The sequence below is a fragment of the Colobus angolensis genome, unplaced genomic scaffold, assembly GCF_000951035.1.
Source record: "Colobus angolensis palliatus isolate OR3802 unplaced genomic scaffold, Cang.pa_1.0 Scaffold181, whole genome shotgun sequence".
Classification (NCBI taxonomy): Eukaryota; Metazoa; Chordata; class Mammalia; order Primates; family Cercopithecidae; genus Colobus; species Colobus angolensis.
In genome coordinates, this window is record NW_012114944.1 from 503404 (window position 1) to 529021 (window position 25618).

The 25618-nt window shown below is 45.2% G+C and overlaps 2 protein-coding genes across 10 annotated transcripts in view; one reads left to right on the top strand and one right to left on the bottom strand.

The window, feature by feature from the left end:
* The window catches only part of CLTA (clathrin, light chain A), a 21975-nt gene extending 6222 nt beyond the window's left edge, over positions 1-15753 (top strand). The window contains exons 2-7 of one of the 6 annotated variants that reach the window (XM_011939399.1): positions 1385-1422; positions 2923-3040; positions 8126-8237; positions 12953-13006; positions 14321-14356; positions 15303-15752. In XM_011939399.1, the coding sequence (XP_011794789.1) occupies positions 1385-1422; positions 2923-3040; positions 8126-8237; positions 12953-13006; positions 14321-14356; positions 15303-15474 (530 nt within the window). In that variant the 3' untranslated portion in view covers positions 15475-15752. Of the gene's footprint in view, positions 1-1384; positions 1423-2922; positions 3041-8125; positions 8238-12952; positions 13007-14320; positions 14357-15302 lie in introns of all 6 variants that reach the window. The other 5 variants (XM_011939400.1, XM_011939401.1, XM_011939403.1 and 2 more) reach the window with 5 other exon arrangements.
* A 4983-nt stretch (positions 15754-20736) lies between these two features.
* Positions 20737-25618, bottom strand: part of GNE (glucosamine (UDP-N-acetyl)-2-epimerase/N-acetylmannosamine kinase) — a 68059-nt gene continuing 63177 nt past the window's right edge. For all 4 annotated transcript variants that reach the window (XM_011939393.1, XM_011939397.1, XM_011939396.1 and 1 more), the window contains 3 exons: positions 23642-23824; positions 21983-22099; positions 20737-21395 (listed from right to left, as the gene is read on the bottom strand). In XM_011939393.1, the coding sequence (XP_011794783.1) occupies positions 21160-21395; positions 21983-22099; positions 23642-23824 (536 nt within the window). In that variant the 3' untranslated portion in view covers positions 20737-21159. The remainder of the gene's footprint in view (positions 21396-21982; positions 22100-23641; positions 23825-25618) is intronic.

Below are 25618 nucleotides of genomic sequence, written 5' to 3' on the forward strand. Positions count from 1 at the left end.
AACCCGGGAGGCGGAGCTTGCAGTGAGCTGAGATCTGGCCACTGCACTCCAGCCTGGGCGACAGAGCGAGACTCCGTCTCAAAAAAAAATAAATAAAAATAAAATAAAATACATATCCTGTGATCCAGCAATTCCTTTTTTTCTTCTTCTTCGTCTTTTTTGTGTGTTTTTGTTTTTTGATTTTTTTGAGATGGAGTCTCGCTCTGTTGCTCAGGCTGGAGTGCAGTGACGCGATCTCGGCTCACTACAACCTCTGCCTCCTGGGTTCAAGCTATTCTTCTCCTTCAGCCTCCTGAGTAGCTGGGATTATGGGCTCGTGCCACCACCCTGGCTAATTTTTGTATTTTTAGTATACAGAGGTGTGTTTCACCATGTTGGCCAGGCAGGTCTCGAGCTCCTGACCTTGAGTGATCCTCCCGCCTCAGCCTCCCAAAGTACTGGGATTACAGGCATGAGCCACTGCGCCCGGCTGTAACCCAGCAATTCTACACCAAGGAATTTATTACAGTGGTGAAATTGAATATGTTTCCCCTATACTTTCACTAGTTTGATAAACTTCGTATTTCCCAAACTTTATAGAATGCTTTAAAAACTATATAGGTAGGTGGCACGTGGCTTAAAGTAGTAAAAGGCCACTGACAAACTACAAGAAACTCATTTTTGTACTGACATATAGGAGTAAAAGTCAACTAGGAAAATTAAGAAAAATATGAGAGGCCAGGCATGGTGACTCATGCCTGTAATCCAACAATTTGGGAGACTGAGGCGGGTGGATCGCTTGAGTCCAGGAATTCGAGAGCAGCCTGGGCAGCGTGGCAAAATCCCCTCCCTACAAAAAATAGAAAAATTAGCCAGGCGTGGTGGCGCATGCCTGTAATCCCAGCTCCTGTGCGGACTGAGGTGGGAGGGTCGCTTGAGCCCAAAAAAGGTGGAGACTACAGTAAGCCATGATTGGGCCACTGTGCTCCAGCCTGGGCGACAGAGCAAGACTGTCTCAAAGATGAAGCTGCAGGTCTCTGCTCACTATGGGTGATTCCAGGCCACACTTTTTTTTTTTCTTCTGCAGAACTTTCATGGAGAAACACTGTTCTCTGAGACTCTTCTGCCAGTCTTCCATTTGTTACCACTGTAAAATAGAAAACAGAAAACAAAATCAAAAGGTTTTGGACTTGGGAGCTTGAGGACAGATGTGTCCACATTTTGGTGAAGTTTGTACATAAGCACATCTTGGTTTTATTATTTTGTTGTATATAGCACCTACCACAGGGATAGCGTTTAGTAGCTCAAGGTTCATACAGCATACAGTGCTGTATTCTGCTGTACAACTTTTTGGCCCAGTGTTTGACCAGTCTTTATTGATAGACCAAAATCTTATGTCTTGCAGATGCTGTTGATGGAGTAATGAATGGTGAATACTACCAGGTACAGAGTACTCTGTTTCTATTCATTGATAGTGATTGAGAGTTTTCCTTTCCTGTGATTTTAATTGACCTAGAAAGAAACCCCAGTCCTTTGACTTTCCTGGATGTATTACTGGCTGGTATGTTATCTACCAAAGTGGAAAGATTTAAAAAGAGGTAGCATTGATAAAAAGAGAACTGTTTTAAAATGTTATTTACCTGCTCCTCGTGTTATCACCTTTATTCTAAAGAAACCACTCTTCAAATGACACTGTGTTAAGTGCAGTAAGTTAGTGCTAATACTTTAAATAGTTCTTCTTCCATCTTTGTTTATAGTCTGATTAGGTTAACCTGGTAATGTTCCTTAGTTCAATGAGCGGCATATGGAATAATTCTGTAAAGATTAACATTTATTTGAGTCTTTTTTTTTTTGAGACAGTCTCTTGCCTAGGCTGGAGTGCAGTGGCGCGATCTCGTCTCATTGCAACCTCCATCTCCTGGGTTCAAGTGATTCGTCCGCCTCAGCCTCCTGAGTAGCTAGAATTACAGGTGCACGCCACCACGCCTGGCTAATTTTTTGTATTTTTAGTAGAGATGGGGTTTCGCCATGTTGGCCAGGCTGGTCTTGAACTCCTAGGCTGAAGTGATCCGCCCACCTCGGCCTCCCAAAGTGTTGGGATTACAGGCGTGAGCCACCACACCTAGCCTACGTGGTTGCCTTTTTTGGGGGGAGGGGGTTGGGAGGGCGGGACAGGGTCTCACTCTGTCACCCAAACTGGAGTGCAGTGGTGCAGTCTTGGCTCACTGCAACCTCCATTCCCCAGGTTCTAGCAAATTCTCCTCCTGCCTCAGCCTCCCCAGTAGCTGGGATTACAGGCACATGCCACTACCACCTGGTTCATTTTGTATTTTTAGTAGAGACGGGTTTCACTATGTTGGCCAGGCCGGTCTCGAACTTCTGACCTCAAATGATCCACCCACCCCAGCCTCCCAAAGTACTGGAATTACAGGCGTGAGCCACCATGCCTGGCCTATGTTGTTGCTTTTAAGATAATCCTTTAACATTTTACAGCAACCACCATTGTTGTTAGAAACAGGGGTTCTGGCTGGTTGCTTGTGGTGGCTCTGGCCGGGTGTGGTGGCTCACGCCTGTAATCCCAGCACTTTGGGAGGCCAAGGTGGGCAGATAACCTGAGGTTAGGAGTTTGAGACCAGCCTGGCCAACATGATGAAACCCCATCTCTACTAAAAATACAAAAATAAGCTGTGCGTGGTGGCGGGCGCCTGTAATCTCAGCTACTTGGGAGGAGGCGGAGGCAGGAGAATTGCTTGAACATGGGAGGCGGAGGTTGCAATGAGCCAAGATAGTGCCACTGCACTGCACTCCAACTTGGGCGACAAGAGTGAAAACTCCGTCTCAAAAAAAAAAAAAAAAGAAGAACCAGGGGTTCTAACTCAGGTGAAGTGCATTTTAGGAAGTAATTTTTGGTATTAATATAGCACAATTGTGTTTTGTGTTAAGGAAAGTAATGGTCCAACAGACAGTTACGCAGCTATTTCACAAGTGGATCGATTGCAGTCAGAGCCTGAAAGTATCCGTAAATGGAGAGAAGAGCAAATGGAACGCTTGGAAGCCCTTGGTAAGGAATCCCTTTCTGTCTTTGGGTATCTGTTTTCAGTGGAGTAGTTGACCTGGACTCTACTTTTATTCCTTTTTACTTCAGATTAACCGGTGTCATTGTCTGGTCTTTGGGAAGATACCTTCTCAGCCTGAAGGTTACAAGGCTACCTGCCCAGAGATGCCTAATCACAGGAGTAGGGTAGCCAGAGAGCCCTAAGATCCTCTCATAGGAAGAGCATAGTGAGGCTGTTACTGACCTCAAGAGTAGCCTCAGGTGGTGTTTATAGGGTGCTGTGTAAACTTGAAAGATTCAAGTTTCACATGTCCATGGACTTTCACAGTCCGTTTTTCTTTTTTTTTTTTTTGAGACGGAGTCTCACTCTTCCACCCAGGCTGGAGTGCAGTGGCATGATCTCCGCTCACTGCAAGCTCCACCTCCGGGGTTCACACCATTCTCCTGTCTCAGCCTCCCAAGTAGCTGGGACTACAGGCGCCCGCCACCATGCCTGGCTATTTTTTTTTTTTTTTTTGTATTTTTAGTAGAGATGGGGTTTCATCACGTTGGCCAGGCTAGTCTCAATCTCCGACCTCATGATCCGCCCACCTCTGCCTCCCAAAGTGCTGGGATTATAGGTGTGAGCCACCACGCCCGGCCTCCATTTTTCATTTGAAGGCTGAATTAATTTAAGGTAACATGAGGAAAATGAGGTATGTTAGGAAAAATGTACAGTTTGTTTTTCCTACCTTAATATCTCTGTAAGGTAAGTTTTACAGGTAAGAAAAGTGGAGGAGAGGTAGAATAAGTATTTGGAATACTGAGCTAAGAAATGGTAAGAGTCACAATTTCAGCTGAAGTCTGCCTTGCTTCAAAGTCACTATGCATCTCCATCAGCCACATTGCTTTCTAAACATTTAGTGCACATGGCCATCTAGCCACACGGCCTGGCATTTGATAAAGAGATGTGTACACGGAGTGTCACCTATTGGTTCATGATCAGGGGAGACTTGTGTCTATACATGGTGGATTGGAGAAGTATGCAGAGTGTGAGGACATAATCCACATTGTGGCCTTTTGTTTGTTTTTTCTTTTTTTAATCAGCCGACTTTAAGATTCATCTTTTCTCAACTTTACAGAACAACTGAAAGAAGAGGAAAATAAATGTGTGCACCCCCAGAATCAGTAATTAATATTTCACCATATTGGGTTATCTTTATATAAATGATATGTTTTAGACATATACACACATACACGAATTGTTCTGACTGACCTACTTTAAGATAAAGACATCATATACTTCATGTCTAAATATTTCAATGTACACCTCCTAGAAATAATGACATTCTCCTATGTAACCACAGTATGACACCACAGTGTCAGCAGTATTATTATCCTATGACACCACAGTGTCAGCAGTATTATTCCCTCTTGGGAACTGTTAAACTGGTGAAAACATGAGTCCTTATTTTTCAGATGGGATAACTGACACCCAGAAATAGGAAGGGACATGACCCAGATGACACAGCCAATTAGTGCCAGATAATTTATCTCTCTAGTCCTTTTATCTCTCTAGTCCAATTTAGGTGACTTTCAGAACAAAGAACACACTTAATATTTGAACCTTTATAGCACCATTCAGTAGTAATTTTTTTGGTGGAAATATTCTTTATGTGTGCTGTCTAGTATGGTAGCCGCTAACCACATGTAACTGTTAAGTACTTGAAGTGTGGCTTCACATTTCAAGTGTGACTGAGAAACTGAATTTTAAATTTTCTTTAATTTTAATAAATTTGCATTGAAGTAGCCACATGTAGCTAGTAGCTACCATATTGGACAGTGGAGCTGAAGGAAAATGAAAATAGGTCCTAACAGCTTTGGTCATTGTTTGTTCTTTGTGTCTTTTGAGTATGCTTAGAGCCAAGATTTAGCTGGTCTTAGTACTGCTGGAGTATCTTTCATGTTACAGAACCCAAATTTACAGAACCCAAACCACTCCAAGTTGGAGTGCAGTGCAGTGGCACGATCTTGGTTCATAGTTTCCCCAAGCTCTAGCAGTTTTTCTTCTCCATGGAGAGAGTCTACTTTGGTGTCTGCAAAGATTTAATTTTTCAATTATGAAATTGGGTACTTAGGGGATGCTCTTATGAGCTGTTTTCTTAATTCAGAGTGCTTTTTTGAGAGAAGTAAAACATTTGGCCTTGCATTCCAACTGAATTGTATTCACTTGGTTCATGAACAAGGTGTTCCTTCAATTTCACCTTTTTTCCTTGCAAAAACTGAGAAAGCACACGATACCAAAAATAGAGAACTGGTGCCAGTGGTTTTCAGCCTAGCTGCTGGCTACATTCTCAAGTAATTTTCTTTTCTATAACCAGTAACGAGGGTGGCCAGAAGGGAAGGCACCTGTGAGTGTGCTTTGCTGTCTAAGGGGACTCTTCCTCTTCATCCTCTGAGGGTAAGAATTCTAAATTAGTATTGCAGTGGCACTAAAGCTGCAAAAGCCAGAAGACCAATTTAAATGTACTGTTTTATGCAAGTAACCACAGTCTGTTCAGCAGGTCACCATTTTTATTTGAATTAATTTTTCAGAGATAAATTTTATATTTTAGACCTAATGTATAATGAATTTTAAATGAACATCAAAATACATAAAAAATACTGTCCAATCAAAAAGGTAATTATTTGGAAGTAATTTCACCACGATTGAAAAGGGGCCTTACATTTTAAATTAGGTATTGCCACATGGCACTTCCAGCCCACAGCTTCTCATTGCAGCATAACATCTTCCATTCCACATCCATGCTTCATGCCATGATAGACACATGTTAGATGTTTACTGTAGAGGCTGGGTGGGGTGGCTCAGGTCTGTAATCCCAGCACTTTAGGAGGCTGAGGTGGGAGGATCACTTGAGCTCAGGAGTTCAAGACCAGCCTGGGCACCATAGTGAGACCCTATCTGTACTAAAAAAAAAAGAAAGAAAAAAAAATAGCTGGGGTTGGTGGTGCACACCTGTGGTCCCAGCTACTTAGGAGATTGAGGTAGGAGGATCACTTGAGCCTGGGAGATTGAGGCTGCAGTGAGCTGTGATAGCACCACTGCACTACAGCCTGGGCTACAGAGCAAGAGACCCTATCTCAAAACAAAAAAAGTTTACTATGTATACTTTACAGTCATCAGTGAAAAATCTGAGAAAATGATTCTTCTGAATGATAGATCACCTTCTGACAAATTAGATATCAAGATGAACGTTCTTTCTAACCTGAAACTTGGGGGAGTTTCTAGCTGCTATTAGGCTTTTTCTTATGGTTACACACAGCCTTTTGCAGGTTGTTACTGTAAGACCTTTCTTGCAAAGGCCCTAAAAATGCCCAAGAATACTTCATTTTCCATCCCTTCTAGTAGTTACTTGACGCCACTACTGCTTTTTACTGTCCTTCTCAAAGACACTAATTACAGTTTGGGCTCTTGCTCTGCACTTTCAAAACTCTGTCCAGATCACTGATGGCCACTTTCTAGTCACATTTTGTGATTATTTCTAGGCTTGCCTCCCTTTTTGTCCCTCCCTTTGGAGGAAGCATAATGAGGTAAGCAAAGTGTAAGCTTTAGAGCTAGATCTGGGTTTGAATCTTGGATCTGTCACTTACTACAACCTTTAGGAAGTTCACTCAGACTTTCTGAGCTTTAGTTTTTCTCACTGCTGTAAATGGGATCAGAGTTTATCTTCTTGAGATTGTTGTAAAGATTGAGTTAGATGTCTGTAAAACACCTGCCAGATAGAATGTCCAGAAGAACTTGTTTAAAGTGAAGTATCAGGTTAACTTAAAGTGCCAGCTGCCTCAGTAGCTATGACATGTTGACATGTATTTCTTTTTTTTTGTTTTTTGAGATGGAGTCTCGCTTTGTTCCCTAGGCTGGAGTGCAGTGGTGCAATCTCAGCTCACTGCGACCTCTGCCTTCCAGATTCAAGCGATTCTCCTGCCTCAGCCTCCCCAGTAGCTAGGATTATAGGCACATGCCACCACATCCAGCTAATTTTTTGTATTTTTAATAGAGACAGGATTTCACCATGTTGGTCAGGCTGGTCTTGAACTCCTGACCTCAGATGATCCTCCTGCCTCGGCCTCCCAAAGTGTTGGGATTACAGATGTGAGCCACCACGACCAGCTGGCATGTATTTCTTTATCTCTCACCATTTACTGATGTATGCCTCTTTCCCTTATGGGAAAACCATATTTAGTCCTCAGAAACTTCATGTTTCATGTTTGAGAATCCAGTCTAGCAAACCTGCTAGGTGTGCATTTTCTTGCTCTCATTTCTAGAACATTTAGGTTACCTGTTAACAATGGTCCCATACCTCTACCCCCTGCACTTCTCTCCAGTGCAGTTTCTTTTGTAGCTCTGCCCTGGCTCTGCCACAAACACACTCTGCAAACTAGGAGTAGATGCTTTGTGGTCCTCTCTAGTGCTAATATTCTGTGTTCTAGCATTCTCTGGTTCCTGAATCATCTCTACTTTTGGTAATTGTCCTAATAACACCCTGCTTCACAGAAGTGCTTCTACCATATTTAGTTATGAGAGTGCCAGCTTGTGTTCCACAAAACCATTGTCAAACCTGGAATATGGACTAGTTTGGGAGAAGACTTAAAAGATTAAGATGAATACCCTACTCTGAACTAATATTGGCAACATTGGTGAAGAATCATCTATAATTGTTTCTCGCCCCGTTGGTGCCCAGATGGCTTTTTTCTTATTATTAATAAAAGTCAGTATTTCCACATACAGCCTCCTCTTTCGCTCTGCCAAAAACAAGACAAAACAAAACTAATGACCCACTAAGATGTCAGTGGACTGGGATAAGACCAGGAATAGGATCCAGGAATAGGACTGTGGAAAAGATCAGGCAGGGATAGAAGTACTGAAATCAGAGTTGGTTGTGCAAACAGGGAAAACAGAAGTTTATTTTCCCCTCCCTCCTCTTCTCCCCCAACATGCACATAAACGTGGACCTGCATCCACTGTAAGTTCACTAAGACCAAAATAAACTGATGAACTTCAGTTTGCACTTTGCCTCAGTTGTATCGTCTTTCTCTTCTCTCTCTTCAAAGATGCCAATTCTCGGAAGCAAGAAGCAGAGTGGAAAGAAAAGGCAATAAAGGAGCTAGAAGAGTGGTATGCAAGACAGGACGAGCAGCTACAGAAAACAAAAGCAAACAACAGGTCAGTCCATGGTGGTTGTAGCACATTTTGTTTTCCAAAATTGAATCAGATCCATTCTCAGCATCCAATCTAGGTTTTTGTCTTCTGCCTCCTTTAGTGTGAAATATCTGCAGTTTTTAAAGAAAGTGCTTGAAACAGGTAGCAAGTCTCTCAGGTTTTGTGAGCATAATTCACCCTATTGTTTAGCCATCCCAGCTGTAGTGAGCTTAGCTCTCTGAGAGTTTGGTTAATAAATGATGTGATTCAGCCAAGGGAAAAGTTACTTTTCATGGAACCCTGAAATGAAAGCTGGGTGTCATGAATACACCCCGATCTCGTTACTTTGGATATGATTATAGACTTGGTCCTGTTGAGTATCCTAAATATAGCCCTGCCCTGAAAACCCCTTCATGAAGGGGTCCATTGGCAGGAAAATGTGCTTTGTAATTAGACAGCCAAGAATGTTCCAACATAATTACTTTAGAATTGAGGGTTCTGTGGGTACTTATCTGTGCCTTAAAAAGTCTTGAATTGACTTATTAAAAATACTCTGTTTGAAATAGATTTTATTTAGTTACTGATGGTTAAGGAGTTGTGAGGAGAAAAATGCTTTCATTCTCATATCACCACCCACCAGCAGCTGGGCTTTAATGCCCTGCATTTTGAGCCCTTCTTGGAAGCAGCAAAGAGAGGATATGTGGTGTTGCTTCCTTCAGGGCAGGCAGCTTCAGAGGCCAACTTTCACCAGATAGTCAATCCATTCACTTCAGTGTATAAACCGGCCAGACTGGGCTTGGGGATATTTTTAATTTTCAGGGTAGAGCCTTGGGTTCCTGTACGCAGAGGCAGGAAGCAGGTTGGATTAAGTGCCCTTATCTCTGGCAGCTCTGTTAGACAGAGATGTGGCAGGAGAGAGAGTAATGGCTTTGCCAGCCAGCCAGTGCCATTGTGGGTCAAGTATGACAGATCAGTTGGACTCTCTTTTGTATACTAGCAGCCGTTCAGCTCATTGAATTCCAGCGTGAGCCTGAGTTCTGGTCACCTTCCTCTGGGGGCGGTGTGCTCAAGGAGTGTCTGTCAGGTTCCATGTGGAGTTCTGTGGGACTGCTGTCTGGTGTGCAGGCTGGGTTGCCAGTGGTGATGGCTTCCATCAGCTACGTGGGGCTGTTGTCAAGCCTGTGGTCAGTAGGTGGTGCTGACAGGTCCAGGCTCCTGTGTCCTCTGCTCCTTCAAGATGATTTTCTCCCAGGTGCAAGTTCAGATCAGTAAAGCCAAGTGGGGACTGTGTACGAGCACCCTGTGAGCCCTGGGAACTCCCCCAGCTGGCGGTCCTGGCACTTGAGTTTAGTTTGAAGTACTGTAGCCATACCAACCCTCCCTGCACAGGATCTGTGATGCTTCAGGAACTTGACACGCAAATTTTCAAACTTAGATAATGAATATGTTGGTAACAGCCTTTCTGTTGCAGAAATTTTTTCAAGGAAGTTTTGCTGAACTGTCAAGAAAGGGATACTTTCTGTATACAGAATCCATTGTTCTCAGAGGGAGTAGTGACACCTGTTTTTAGGAGCTTAGTCTTAAAAAGTTTAGTCCCTCCAGGCATTGAGTTTGGGCCTTGGTACCTTTCTTTACTTGGAACTGTAGAATGCTGGGTAAGCTGGTCTCACAGATGAACCTCTTAAGTTCCAGAGAGAAAAAGGGACTTTCCCACCACTCACTGAGAATGTAGAGCTGTTTAGGAAGCAGGTCACTTGCCTTGTGGGAACCTTGCAGCACAGGGCTGACCCTGAGAGCATAAAGCTAGTGGCACACTAGCCATTGTCAGCAGGGCTCTAGGACAGAAGAGATGGCTTTTACACTTTATTCCAGTGATTCTTCACTGGTTGGAGGTGGGAGCCATTTGAGAGTCACTTTGGGGGGCTTCTTCCAAGGGTCTACGCCCTCCCTTGGAGATTTTTATATTGCTGACTACTCCCCCCTCCATCCATGTTTGACTCTAAACTTGAGTTCAAAGGAATAGGTCCCATTTAGATGTATAAAGTAATTCGTCCTTGTTATCTGTCTATGGGTAAAGAGTGAATATTTTTAGAAAAGAAAATGGAGACCAGACACCTTGACTCACACCTATAATCCCAGCACGTTGGGAGGCTGAGGCGGGCAGATCACTTGAGGTCAGGAGTTTGAGACCAGTCTGCCCAACATGGTGAAACCCCATCTCTACTAAAAATACAAAAATTAGCCGGGCGTGGTGGCATGTGCCTGTAATCCCAGCAACTCGGGAGGCTGAGGCAGGAGAATCACTAGAACCCAGGAGGTGAAGGTTACAGTGAGCTGAGATTGCGCCACTGCACTCCAGCCTGGGTGACTCGGTCTCAAAAAGAAAACAGGGTGCTCATTTCAAGCAAGTATGATTCTCTCTGGAATGTTAAGAGGACCCGAGAGATAAGGCAGAAAGATGAGAAGTTTGAAAGAGGAAACTCGGAGACAGGAAGGGCATCCAGTTAACTGTGAGAGCATCCTCAGGCCTCCTGCCTTCCAGCTGCCTCACCACTCGGTCACCAAAGCACTAGGAGCACGTCGCGCCTGGTACTGCACTGGGGGTTGGTGTATGGCCGGCAGACATGGTTCTTGCCCTGCACAATCTGTAGTCTGTTGTCAGTCCCCAGACTGCATCTCCCTCCTTTTATCCCAGGTTGGGGCCTCAGTGTCATGGCACAAGAGCTGTGAATTATTCAGTGACAGCCATGGAAAAGAATTTCCTTTTCATAGGAGCCAGCCAGAGCAGTGACTGACTCCTGCAGCTGGATGAGTTTGCGCGTCAAGAACAACCCCAGAACATTTACCCTATTACAGGTAGCACTTGTGCTTGTCAGCTGTTTCAAGGCTTGAGAAGCTTTGGGGAACGCACAGTTCTCAGAGATGACAAACATTTTTTTCTATGCCCACTTTGAGGCTGTTTATGGAATGAAGTTCTGCATTGTATTCGTGCCTCCAGAGCTTGTCCTGGGGCAGGCATTCTTCTTCCCTCCCGTCTCCCGAGCCTCCCTGAGCGTCTTCCTGCCTTGGCTGAGGATTGCTACTTTCAAGTGAAAGACAAGCGGAGGGCCACCTGTGTGTGTGTCTGATTTTCTGTTTGTTCTGGGCCTGCAACCCTGACAGGGGATATGCTTGTCACCGAGGAGCTCTTTGGTCTTGGGCTAGCTGCAAAGGAGCAAGAGCCTGACAGTCAAACTTTGTTGTCTTAGTGATGATTTGACAGGAGTCGTGAAACCTCTACTCTTCTTTTGGAGGGAAACCCAAGTTGAAATCGATCAGGTTTAGCCCTTTGAGTAAACTAAAAGGATTGTGGCTTTACAAGCCAGCCTGCCTTGCCTTTTCCTCCCACTCATTCTGCCCACAAACAACTCTGTTTTCCTGCTGAGTCACTTTAAGTTACAATCAGCCTGCTCTTTTTGCTTTCTTTAAATTCCCACAAAACACCTCCTGTGTGTAAACCAAAATGGGAAACAAGGAAGGGCATGTGTGAGCTTCAAAATTAACTTAAATTAAAATTACTAGAATTTGCCTTCAGATAAAATATGTGAGGTTAGCTTAATGACCAGTCATGGTTATCCTTGAAAAATGTCTTTCCCTTCGCCCACCCCAAATCGACTTGACAAAGGACAGGGTAAGACTCTGTGAGTGAGGTTCCCTACCCAGCCACAGTGGACAAGAGTGGGCTGGCCGAGCCCAGGGAGTCAGTCCAGGGCAACAGTCAAAGCCAGCCTGGCCCCTGCTGTGAAAATTTCTCCACCCAGTCTGCCCCCTCCTTCCTGTCTGAGAGCCCTGCCACGTTCAGAGTTAAGAAGGGATGAAGTTCTGGATTCTGGGCTGCACCTTGTCAAAGCCAATTGAGTCTGGTGTAAAAATATTCAGAAACTGTACCCACTTCTTGAGCAGAGAGCCATATTCAGGAACAACATAAGCCAGGGTCAGGATCCTAGTCCAGTGTTCTTCCCACCAGACCACTCGCCTCCAGGTGTTTTTTCCTGTAAGGTTGAGATTTTAAAATGACCTTATGTGTTCCAGGATTCTGAAAATGTATCGCACCCAGCCAGTGTGGGGAAGCGGTAGTTGGATAATCCAAGATAAAACTGGCTTTGGGTCCTAGCGCATCTGGTGTCTGGCAGCATTCCTGCCCGGTGATATTTACTGAGTTATGGCAGGAAGGTGGTGTGGCTTTCTGGGCACACACCAGCAGGGAAGAAGCATGACTATATAGTAGAAAGAGCCCTGGACTTAGGGCCAGGCTGCCTTGGTTGTGAGTCCTGAATGCTGCCACTGTGGTGTAGCCGAGTAAGTTGTTTCATCTCTAAGCCTCAGTCAACAGTGGGGGTGAGAACAGGCAGGGTCATAGGTTGTTAGAGTTAAGGATTGAATCAACATAATGTATGTGAAGGGGCTTAGTCCATAATTGGGTGCTTAATAAATGCCCATGTTGCTGGGGTAAGCCAAAGGGATGAAGCTGGCAGTGCTCACTCTGTCGTGGAGCAATCCCCATGTCGGAAGACCGGCGGGAAACCAGTCCTGCTGAAGTCTCCAGTGCTGGAAGCCTCACGGGGGTTAGGAAGGAGCCTTGGGAGCAGCTCCTCAGAGCACAGTTGCACCTCAATTGTGGATTTTAGATGTTTCTGCTTCTCAATGTTCTCTCTTTTTTCCTGCCTGCTTGCCTGCCTTTTGGACCTCTTGCTGTCTAGGGTGGCAGATGAAGCTTTCTACAAACAACCCTTCGCTGACGTGATTGGTTATGTGTATGTTGCAAAACTAATTCCTTTTTCTTGTGATTCTTTCTACTTTTTGTTTAGAGTTAATGCTCCTTTTATGTCACAAGTTGCTTTGCTTTTTAAATTATTTCAAATTGGCATTTTGGGGGCTGCCTAAGAATTGATAAGTGGGGTATGAGCCGTTGATGAATCTTCCAGAATTGTGACTCCCTGCATCCTCTGATGACCATTTTTCATATTGGGGGTTTTGGAGGGAAGAAAGCTAACTCACTTTCAAAATGTGTCATTTGCGATCTTATCTGGGAAGGGTTTGAAGCTTGGGGAAACTCGGCCCTGTTGCTCTTGCTGCTGTCACTGCTGCCATGCCCTGTTGCATGCCTGCCTCAGGTGGGAAGGAGGTTTCCCCACCTGGGAGCAGGTGGCAGGGCTCTCAGACAGGAAGGAGGGGGCAGTCCTAACCTCCTCCCAGGAGGTTAGGAGCCAGTGAGCAGCAGCACCTTGCATTGCCAAAGTCAGAGCTGTGGGGCAGCATTTTCCATACTTGGTTCATTCAAATGATGTGGGGTCATTTGCCTCTCCCTCAGGCAGAAGAGTCCAGAGCAGAGGAGGTTGTCTCCAGTGGGTGTCTATAATTGTTCTTCTGTGGTCTCGCATGTCAGAAATTGCTATTTAGTGGTCAGCTTCTGATGTCCTGTCTCCTAGCACAGGGAAGCCCCCAGCTTTGAGATCAGGATAGTGAAAGTGTCTGATACGGGCCACTTGGGCGTCTCCCCCAGACCCCCCCCAAAAGAACCTGCATCTTCTCTGGAGAAGGTGTTCCTCTTTTTTTTTTTTTTTAAACGATTCCTGTTATCAAAGCAGTATTGCTGAAGAGTTGGAAACAGTTCTCATTGTCTCCTCCTTAAAAATTAGGGCTGGCTTTACAAGAGAAGTAAAGGTGGAATGGAAGAGGAGAAGAACCTGTAAAAGGTGGGCGATGAGCTCAGGTCTGTAGAGCCTCTCAGGGCCTATGACCTGGAGATGTTCATCCCCTTAGAAGACAGAACTGGGTTTCCTGGGCCCGCAGATGCATTTGCAGTGAGACTTGTGAAATGCTGGACTTACAGGTGGTGTTTGATTTGATTTCTGCACATTCTCTCTGGAGTAGAAATGGAGACTGGAAAGGTCGAGTCTGGTTTTGCTGGGCAGCTGGGTGGCCAGCAAAGCCAGCTGCACGTCCCTAAGCACAGATAGAGTGGCAAGGGCATGTCCAGCTTACTGACCATCTGCATTGAGCTCATTCTCATTTTCTATATCTGACTTAAAGTTTCTCTCGTTTCTTTTCTTCTCTTCACCTTTAAGCACAAACATAAACCATCCTTGCTACAGCCTAGAACAGTTAAGTAAACCTTTCTCACTGCCCCTAACTGTGTGTGCCATGAAGTCGCAGTGTTGTAGTGGCTCTGGGCTTCAGCGGTGTTTGCCACGGCCATCCCTGTGAATAGTGCCACCCCTCCGTCCCTACAGACCAGTCATCTCCATTGCTTTCGCTTTGCCCGTGATGCTTGTTGGAGTAGATGAATATAGTGTGTCTTACTGCTGTCCTTTCCGGCTGTAGCTCCCACCAGTTAATTCCGAACTGGGGGTGGGCTGACCTTGATGTGAAAGAATGTTGGAGCAGCATCCTGCCAAAAAGCAACTCACGTTGGCTCTCCTGCCAGTGTGCCCTGAGTGGCCCCAAGGCACCTGGCTGGAGGGAAAATGGCAAACTTTTGGCTGACTGGAGAATGTCCTAACAAACCCCCTTCCAGAATGGCTTTAGTCTCTAGTGCCTGCTAGCATGGGAGCTTTGTCTTGAATTCCTTTTGATCTGCCCCGTTTCTCTCCAGCCTTAGGAATAAATCTAGAGGCTATTGTGCAATGATCTGTGGGCTTTTTAGAAGTCTCTAAATTTCCTTGAAATTCAGTACAGCCCAGCATAAACTACTCAAGTTCTTGACCGGCCTGCTGCTTTGTTCTTGTTAATAAAAGCAGTGTGTAGCTGGCTAAGGACTTGTTTTATTAATGCTCCACAGGAGCAGAGACAGCCAGACAGAGAGACATAGCGAGCCCTGAACCAAACACCTGTATTCCAACATTTTACACAGTGGTCTGGGCACCCTGTGCCTAGGAGAGCCAGCCACGTGTCTACCTGAGTCTGACCTGGGCCAGGGACTGTTATCTTGGGAAAGCCAGAATGCCATTAAGAAAGGGACAAACAGGCAGTTGCTTGTGTAGCAAGGCAGCCACCAGGTTGCTCAAAGGGGGTTCTACATAAACCAACATATTTTGTTGTTGCTTCCAGGGCAGCAGAAGAAGCCTTTGTAAATGACATTGATGAGTCATCCCCAGGCACTGAGTGGGAACGGGTGGCCCGGCTGTGTGACTTTAACCCCAAGTCTAGCAAGCAGGCCAAAGACGTCTCCCGCATGCGTTCAGTCCTCATCTCCCTCAAGCAGGCCCCGCTGGTGCACTGAAGAGCCACCCTGTGGAAACACTACATCTGCAATATAATCCTACTCAGTGAAGCTCTTCACAGTCATTGGATTAATTATGTTGAGTTCTTTTGGACCAAACCTTTTTGTCTTTAGAGTTGATCATTGTTTGTGATTGCATGTTTCCTTCAACTGTGTTCTCCCTGGCATTCAGAGAGGAGGGGGAAGAGTAAGAGGAAGGGGAGGGAAGCCTCCCAACAGTAGCCTCAACCTGTGCTTTTGTGCATTATTCTGAGAATAAATTTCTGTTTCAAACTGTATTATGTGAAGCTTCTTTATTGACCTCAAGATGTGTTGTAGTTTGCAGTGAGGTTGGAAGGGTTGAGGAATTTCCTTGAAATTTCTAGGGCTGAGGAGGCACAGCCACTGGGCACACAGCCCTGCCTTGAACTGAGATAGCGCCGGGATCTAGAGTGGGATTCTGTGGACATTTTCATTTGAGAAGGGAGTTGAATGGCTGAGGGGGTTATAGCGCCGGGATCTAGAGTGGGATTCTGTGGACATTTTAATTTGAGAAGGGAGTTTAATGGCTGAAGGTTAACCCCCTCATTATCTACCTAAGACACACTGTGAATCCTCTCGCCGACCTAGTCGTTTTCTCCCAGATGGGCTCTTGTTTGCCAGTGTCCCTCGGTTTAGGGTCTTGGATAGTATATTTCGGCAGGAGTCTGTCTGGGGCATGTAGACTCTAGTAAGACCTTGACTCACTTGGATCTGGCCAGTAAGCCTGAGTCAGGACGGCATTCACGTGTGGCTAGCCCCATTGCTGTTGAGTCCCGTAGCACATGTTGGGTTCTGTGCCATCCCAAGCACTTGGTTCATATTTCTCTTGTAAAGTCCTTCATCTAGACCTGTGCTGTCCAATGCAGTATTCACCAGGCACATGTGGCTATTTAAATGAATTTAAAGTACATTTCTAGTCCTAGTCACAGTTCATGTGCTCAGTAGCCATATGTGGTTAGGTGGCATTTGAATTGGATAGCACAGATTATAGAACATGTCCATGGTCATAGAAAGCTGCACTGGACCCGGCTGTAGCTCCCACCAGTTAATTCCAAACTGGGGGTGAGCTGACGTTGATGTGAAAGAATGCTGGAGCAGCATCCTGCTGATCTATACAGGTGTTTCCAGGAGCCCATGCTTCGTTCAGACACCAGTAAGTTCATTATCTGCCTTCAGAACCTGGCATAGTACCTGGCTCGTTTTAGGTGATGTTCCAAGCAATTATTAAAGCCATATTTCAGTAATCTTATAACTACCTGGTATTTCCAAACTGGAGATTGAGGTAAACTGTAATACCATGCTCAGGATGGGGGTTAGGTGTTGCCATTGCCAAGAAGGAAAGGCCACTATCTCTTCAATGTTAATTATTTTTGGCTGGAAGGAGCTTTCATTACTTTTCCTGCTACCTCCCCCTTTCCAAGCTTCTTAGTTGGGCTTTCCTTGACCTGGCCCACATTTCTGGCCTCTGCTTATTCCTCCCCCTTTAGTCAAATCTGATTACAATCAAGCAGTCACTGTTCGCAGACTTTTGTTCCTACTGGAACCTGCTAATGCCATTCCAAATGTCAAAATCCCAGAACTAATTCAAAGGCCACTCCCCCTTCCCCTGAACTCCCATGGCCATCTACCTGGGGCAGCTTATTTTTGGTAGTCTTGCCTCCCACACCAGCTGGCTTCTTGAGGTGGGAGGTGGCAATTTTAAATGTCAACAAAATCTGTGACATTCTCTAGATGGAGAGGTGACTGAATAATGTGACAAAAGTGATACTGGGATGACTTCCAAGGCTAGGTCATAAAAGGCAGTTTGGAACAACTAGCTGGTGGCCCTGAGCCACCTCATAAAAAATTCTGCCTCTGAAGCTACCCATGTGGTGAGGAAGCCCAAAGTAGCCCACATAGAGGGGCCACCTGAGAGACCCTATAACCACACACAGTGGGAGATGCCTCACCAGCCAGCCACTGCTATTCCAGCTGACAACTACAAGTGCAGGACACTCTACGCTACAACTGTCAAGTTTGAGCCTTTCCCAAATCCTGACCCACAGAAACCACGACATGAAACAATTACTGTTGTTTTAAGCTCTTTAGTTTTGAGGTGGTTCACAGCAGTAGTAATTTGGGATTGTTTCTGATGCCTGTATGAGACCCACATGGGGCCTCATAAAAAGAGGGAGTGGGTCTAGGAACTCAGTGAGTGCTCAATACTTAGTTTCAAACTCCTTTCTTGGGGCTACTTTGCTTTTTTATGCCAAATTTTCAATGTTATATATAACAATGCTTTGTTTTTGTTGTTGTTTTTGAGACAGGGTCTCACTCTGTCACCCAGGCTAGAGTGCAATGGCATGATCATGGCTTACTGCAGGCCTCGACCTCCCGGGCTCAGGTGATCCTCCCACCTCAGCCTCCTGAGTAGCTGGAACTAGAGCACTCGCCACCACGCCTGGCTAATTTTTTTGTTTTATTTTGTAGGCTTTTGGCATGTTGTCCAGGCTGGTCTTGAACTCTAGGGCTCAAGCAATCTTTCCGCCTCAGCCTCCCAAAGTGCTGGAGCCACTATGCCCAGCCATGCTTTCTATTAATAGACTTTTTTTTGGTTAAGAAAGCAGTGATATTAGAGGCCTTAAGGAAGTTATATAACCTTCAAAATGTAAGCAGTGCAACAACTTTAAATCTCTTCTGGGAAGGAAAATGCTTTTGGCTAGTGAGTTACAAACAAAACAGAATACAACAGGATTTCAACAAGGAAATGTATTTTTTCTTTAGAATTTGACTCAGAACAGTAACATAAAAATATTTACATTAAAATAAATTAACATGCAATTACTTAACCATATGTAATAATTTACGTTGGAATATATTAGCCTTCCCATAAGTTTAATAAAAACTAATATTTGGTTTTAGATTCAATACCATCCTTTCAAGTATTTTGTATGAAACTTGGTAGCAATGCAATTGTCTGATGTACAAAGCAGATTTCACCGTAAGAGATTACACCAAAGAACAGATGTCCCTTCGTGGAACATCATCTCACCCCAGACTCAGAAACTGAGCAGCCAAGCTTCCTTCCCAGGAATCACCATGGAATGTCTGAACAATAACCAGGCCCTGGAGATTACTACAGGGCTGGTCGAGTTTTAGGAACCAGCCAAACTTTTTCACACTAACCCACTAGGAAGGATATAGTTCAAATGTAATGTTGATTCCTTCAGTTTATTTGAACACTGAAACAATATGTTGTACAAACCTTCATTTTCCCAAAATAAAAATCTGAAAAATATATGCACATGATTTTTTAAATATCTAAAAGTACCCATAAAAACTTGTCACTAGGGCCAGGTGCGATGGCTTACGCCTGTAATCCCAGCACTTTGGGAGGCAGAGGTGGGCGGATCACATGAGGACAGGAGTTCAAGACCAGCCTGGCCAACGTGGTGAAACCCTGTCTCTACTAAAAATACCAAAAAAAAATCAGCCAGGCATGGTGCATGTGCCTGTAATCCCAGCTACTCAGAAGGCTGAGGCAAGAGAATCACTTGAAGTCGGGGGGCGGAGGTTACACTGAACCATAGAACTCCAGCCTGAGTGACAGAGTGAGACCCCGTCTCAAAAAAATAAAACACCTGTCACTAGACCAAATACTATACTGGTAAAATTTCACAGCAGAGAGGAATATTTGATTAAATTCAGGTGATAGGGTCAAGGATCCATTAAGTCATTTACAAATCAGATATTAGTATTAAAGGTTTTGGTGGCCTAGAGTGAATTAGAATATGTTAGCATTTTGAAAGTTTTTGAAATGAGAGGTTGTGTGGCTCAGCAGAAAAAGCACAGAGGGACCTGGAATCAAACCCTCTCTCTAGCCGCATAGCTTAAACACACCAAGTGTCAAACACACCAAGTTCTATACAATAAAAATTAAAACACCTACCTCATATGTTGAGAGAATTTAGGATAATGTATATGAAGCACCTAGTTCAGAGCCTGGCACACAGTAGGCACTTAATAAGTGGTGGCAGTTAGTATTTCTTCCAAGTTACAGTTCATAGCCAGAACTTTGGCTTTTGTATTTTGACACCAATGAAAACGTGAATTATGTAGCCAGAATCCTGATTCACGGCTCTGGGCTCTAGGTAAAACTCATACAAACACTGCTTTAATAGACACCCTAGGGTGTTACTCAACACAGTAGGAAAGGCTACTGAAGGAAGAAGTGTCTGCTGGTCAGTAGCAAAGATCCTTTTGGGACAGTTAATCTCCTTTTAAAGGCTCTAAGTCCCAGTGGCTTCTCAGCTGTCCTAAGAAGATAAGGACAAGGTCACTAAGGCCACTGTAATTTAGATCCCTGGTCTAAAGTCTCTTGTAAGTTCAGCTAGAGTAGTAACATCTTTCAACAAATGGTATCCAGGATTGGGGGTATATCTGAGATGTGGGGGTGATATGTCCAGTGTCTTGATTGTGATGCTTTCACAGGTATACATATGTCAAGGCTTATCAAATCGTAGGCTTTAAAAAAAAAAAACCAATAAAGCTATTTTAAAAAAAGCGTACTTAAGCCCTTCCTGGTAAGACTTCCCCCTGTTCCTTGACTGGATCACCTTCTGTGATCTTAGTTTGGGGTTAGAGGAGGAAGGATTTTTTTTTTTTGAGATGGATTCTCGCTCTGTCACCCAGGCTGGAGTGCAGTGGCATGATCTTGGCTCCCTGCAAGCTCGGCCTCACGGGCTCAAGCAATTCTCCTGCCTCAGCCTCCCGAGTAGCTGGGACTACAGGTGCATGCCACCACGGGGCTAATTTTTGTATTTTAGTAGAGATGGGGTTTCACCAGGTTGGCCAGGCTGGTCTCGAACTCCTAACCTCAGGTGATCCACGTGTCTCAGCCTCCCAAAGTGTTCAGGCATAAGCCACTGTGCCCGGCTGGAAGGATTATTATTATTATTTATTATTATATTATTTTTTGAGACAGAGTCTTGCTCTGTCACCCAGGCTAGAGTGCAGTGGCACGGTCTCAGTTCACTGCCAGCTCTGCCTCCCAGGTTCATGCCATTCTCGTGCCTCAGTGTCCCGAGTAGCTGGGACTATAGGGGCCCACCATCACGCCCGGCTAATTTTTTGTATTTTTAGTAGAGACGGGGTTTCACCATGTTAACCAGGATGGTCTCAATCTCCTGACCTCGTGATCACAACTACACCTCCCATAGCCTTTCTTGTTTTGTATTACCCACCTCAGCCTCCCAAAGTGCTGGGATTACAGGCGTGAGCCACCGCACCCGGCCTGGAAGGATTATTAATGCAAACTTCAGGATGAAGTGACACCCCAGGCAAGGCCTGCAGGTTTCAGTGGTATTAATACATTAGTAAGCAGAGTTCTAAGGCTTCCTCTCTATTATTGTAGCTACTTTGGCACAGAAAATTGTGACTGGAACTTACAGGGTTTGAAGCTAAAATGACCCCTACTAGGAAAACATCAGAAAGAACAGCATCTACAAAAATAGGAGTTGGGAAAGGTGTCTTTGGAAGAGGAGACCAAAAGCAAAAAAATTTCTCTGCCAAAGTCACCTGCAGTTCAATACTAGATTTGATTGTTAAGAAATGGTCATCCTAAAGACAAGAACTTGATTCCACTCAGGAGCTCTTGAGAGATGGTCCGTGTCTGTTCCTGGAGGTCTAATAGATCCTGCGTGTTGTGTAGTCCAGAACCATGCTGGCAGCACCCAGGAGGGCGGGGTCAACCAAATCCGAAACCACTACGTCCACGTCCTGCACGGAGGACAAGGCCTGCTGGCGAATGATGTCTTTGACAATGTGGATATAGTGACTGGCCAGGACTCCAGAGAGGATCACAAGGGAGGGATTCATGGTATGGAGGATGTTCACAACCCCAAGACCCAAAGCTGTTCCAGCTACAGGGAGATAAAAATTAAAATGAGTTTCTGAGAGAAGCCAAAATCAAAATACCAAAGAGGGAGGCAGAAAAGAGCCAGCAGCAGAAATGATAAAGAACATCCACCGCATGCAGTGGGAGGCAGTGTTTTAAAAGCAGTTCACGGTTGATTCTTAATATGAGAAAATGATCATGTGACAGCCTCAAGTGGAAAAAGCAGGGTGTACCACACGATCTCCACTAGGCAAAAAAATGAATAGAAAGACTTGAAGGAAATGTTAATAGTTGGTATCTCCAAATGGGAAAACTCTAAGTGATATTTTTTCTTACAACTGTCCTATATTTCTCTAAATTTCCTGTAAAATGAACACGGAGCATTTTTATAGTTGTCAAACCAAACCAAACACCTGCTGAAAAAGGCAATGCTGCCAAATACCTTGAATGCAATTCCCTTTTTACCTCTGAGTAATTAGGAAAGAAACCTCTGAACAGACACTGCAAAGCACCTGTCCCTAAGAGAAGCAGGGTCTCTTCTGGGGCCGGGCTGAGCCATATGATGTCTGAGGCTACCCCCTGCAGCACAGCCACCTGCAGCCACATGCTCACCTGTTCTTAGGATGCTCTGGGCCTTCGCATTGCCAAGTTTCGCAGCTTGGATGAGATGGAGCGCACCCACGGCCTCATCTTTTGGCACTGACATCCCTTCCACCAAGAGCAGGTCCTCTGAGCAGAGTGAGAAGGAAAAGCAGTCACTAATGAGCCTTGGGGAGGCCAAGCTCACCATTGGGCCTGTGGAAAGCAAGCCCCTACATGGGAAGATGGTGTTTTCTTTTCACAACTGCAAAGCTTATCATTCACAAACATCTCTATACACTGCCCCTAAAGCTTTTGCTACCCTCTTGCTAATTGGTTGTACATAACCCAGAACCTATCTTCCTGGAAAAACCTCAAGTCTGACGACAGCCTCCTACCCCTCTGGCTCCCTCACTTCTCACTTCCAGGAGCAGACAGTCTTTGAAGTGTTCTTTTCTCCAAATTATCACCTTCCTCCCACATTCACTCCTTCCTTACTCATCCCAGACACAATGCTGTGCCATCTGCCAGCACCACACATTCTATGGCAGCAAGGCACAGCAGCTAAGGAACAGACACAGGCCTGGGGTCAGTGCCAGCTCTGCCACTCCCAGCTGCATGACCCCATGCCTGTCACCTCACCTCTACACATTCCTCCTTCCTAGAAGATGAGGGCAATAGTGCCTACCCTGGCAAGGTTATCTGAGGAATGAAATGAGATCATGAACATAAAGTACTTAGTTAAGTGCTGGCCAGAGTAAATGCTCAGTAAGCAGCAGGAATTTCTGTGGTTATCTGTAGTCCTTGTCTTCCGCCTGTCACCAACTCAGATCAATCTGCCTCCTCCTGATCTGCTAGAATATCTGGACCCTGAAGGAAAAAAGTCCCCAGCTGTGCAAACTGCTACCTAGACATCAACTGGTGGTCTCCTGTCTCCCCTGGGCCCTCACAGCTCTCACACATTCTCCCTGACTGCTCTCTTCTATACTTTCACCGCCTTCCCAGTCCTTCTACCCCCACTGCCAACAGACGAGCATACTTCTTACCTCTCTCATAGGGGGCACCACCAGGCAATGATCCCCTACCTTTTTGCTTCCCATCCCATACACCCATCATCTTGGCTCGCCATGCCCTCTTGTGGGCCCTGTGCCTGGTTTTGCAGCTCATCTCTTCCCACCTCTTCAGAACCCTACCGTGTAGGGCTCTATACACTTCTCTCCTGCACTCTCAGCCTCCATTCCCCATTTCCTTTCCTTCAGCCTATGCTCACAAATTGGTTTTGGGGGCCAAAAATCTATACTCTTTTTATGTATGAAGCACAGATATACTACACATACGGTGCATGTATGTGTGGTATATACATAACATGTTTTGTCCATTTATTTCTTCATTAAAATGTGTATTAAGTACGCACCCTGTGCTACTGGCTGAGAAAACAAAACTGAAGGAAATCTTCCCTGCTATCTTGGAACTCTAGACCTCTGTGCACCACCACTCCTGGGGAGGAAGAGTGGCAGTATGGGTCAGGACCAAGGAGGCTGTGCTGTTTTAGTGCAAGGGAGCCCTGCTTTTTCTCTAAGAAGTGAAAGGGGGGAAACTTCTGGCTTCAGTGTTCAGCTTTCTTTGGAATTTCCACTTTGAAGTACTTGTCTACTATTTGGTTACTTAATTCCTTGAGAGAGGGACACCAACCATCATGGAGTTTTTTTGCCTCCCTCTGCAAGGCCATTCCAGAGGCGTATGCTTCAATGCACCCATGGCTTCCACAGGAACAATCAGGCCCATCCAGAGACACAACAAGGTGGCCCAGTTCTGCAGCACAGAAGGAGCTTCCGTGGATCAATTCATGCTGATGGATAATTCCACCACCGATTCCTACAGTGAGGGACAGAAATCACTGAGGGTGCTTTACCTGAAACAGAAAACTGTTATCACAACGCCTCATCTATTTAGCAGAGCTTTGGCATGTGAGGGTCTATATATATTTCTCTAGACAGATGAAGCCCACTAAGCATAAAGCATTCTTTGGTAGCATTTTGGATAGAAATGTTTTTAGCAGATCCTCTGATGCCCTGTGACCCATCTGCTTGGGTCACTGTGATTTCAAACACAGCTGTGGGGACAGTGCAGCGCAAGTGCATGCCCACCTTGTGGGTAGTAGACCCCCTGGTCCAGCACACACTGCCCATCTTTCTGCACCAAGGCTTTCTCCAACACTGAAGCAAGAGCCTACTCAGCCATGCAGGCACAGCACCCAGGGGCAACCTGCAACCGAGGCAAGGCAGGAGCCAGCAGATCCACAGGACAATTCTGGATGCTGTTCTGCAGGCTTCTTAGGAGGTGCCGGTGGAGTTCAGCCCCTTTTGCCCCCAAGTCAACTTCAATAATGTTAATATATCCTTAAAGGCTTTCTTCCTGCTCTGTTTCATTCTTCCTACTCTCCCTCCTGCTTCTTGGGGTCATCTCCAAAAAACCATACCTGAACCTAAATCCTTGTCTCAGGCTCTGCTCAGGAAAACCCAAGATAAGTCTTTCTAAACTGTATCACACACTACCTGCTTCCCAAAGCAGAAAATAGGAAATATGATTTTGCCTCTTTTGATGCTGCCATGTCTAAAAATCTGTGATTCAATAATTACAAATATCAGTGACTGTCTTTTGTTATGGTGTTTAGCAGTTACAAAGGAGTAAAGGGTATTGTGCCTGAGAAGGCTCTGCTTTTAAGGGTTGTCTTGCCATCTGTCACATCTTGGGCACTTATTCCTCAACCCCCTAGTCCTCTGATTTACAGCTTAGTCACTGCTCTGAGCCAGGAAGTGGTACCCAAGTTTGCTAAAACTGTGTCTGGAACTAAAAGGATGAGCATGAGCTAAAGTACATGAGCTTAGGCTGGGTGTGGTGGCTCACCCCTGTAATCCCAGCACTTTGGGAGGCTGAGGCTGGTGGATCACCTGAGGTCAGGAGTTCAAGACCAGCCTGACCAACATGGTGAAACCTTGTCTCTACTAAAAATACAGAAATTAGCTGGGTGTGGTGGCACATGCCTGTAATCTCAGCTACTCGGGAGGATGAGACGGGAATCGCTAGAATCTGGGAGGCAGTGAGCCGAGATTGCGCCACTGCACTCCAGCCCGGGTGACAGAGCGAGACTCTCTCTCTAAATAAATAAATAAATAAGGCCGGGCACGGTGGCTCAAGCCTGTAGTCCCAGCACTTTGGGAGGCCGAGATGGGCGAATCACGAGGTCAGGAGATCGAGACCATCCTGGCTAACACGGTGAAACCCCGTCTATTTTGTATTTTGTACTAAAAAATACAAAAAACTAGCCAGGCGAGGTGGCAGGCGCCTGTAGTCCCAGCTACTCGGGAGGCTGAGGCAGGAGAATGGTGTAAACCCGGGAGACGGAGCTTGCAGTGAGGTGAGATCCGGCCACTGCACTCCAGCCTGGGCAACAGAGCCAGACTCGATCTCAAAAAAATAAAATAATAAAATAAATAAATAAATAAATAAATAAATAAGTACATGAGCTTAAAGGGGAAGTGGTGTAATGTAGAATTTAAGCACATATAGGTTCTGAAGTTAGACATATCTGTATCAAAAACTGGCTCAACAACTTATTAGCCGAGTCTGTTTCCTCATTTAAAAATCAAGTTATACACTTAAAATATA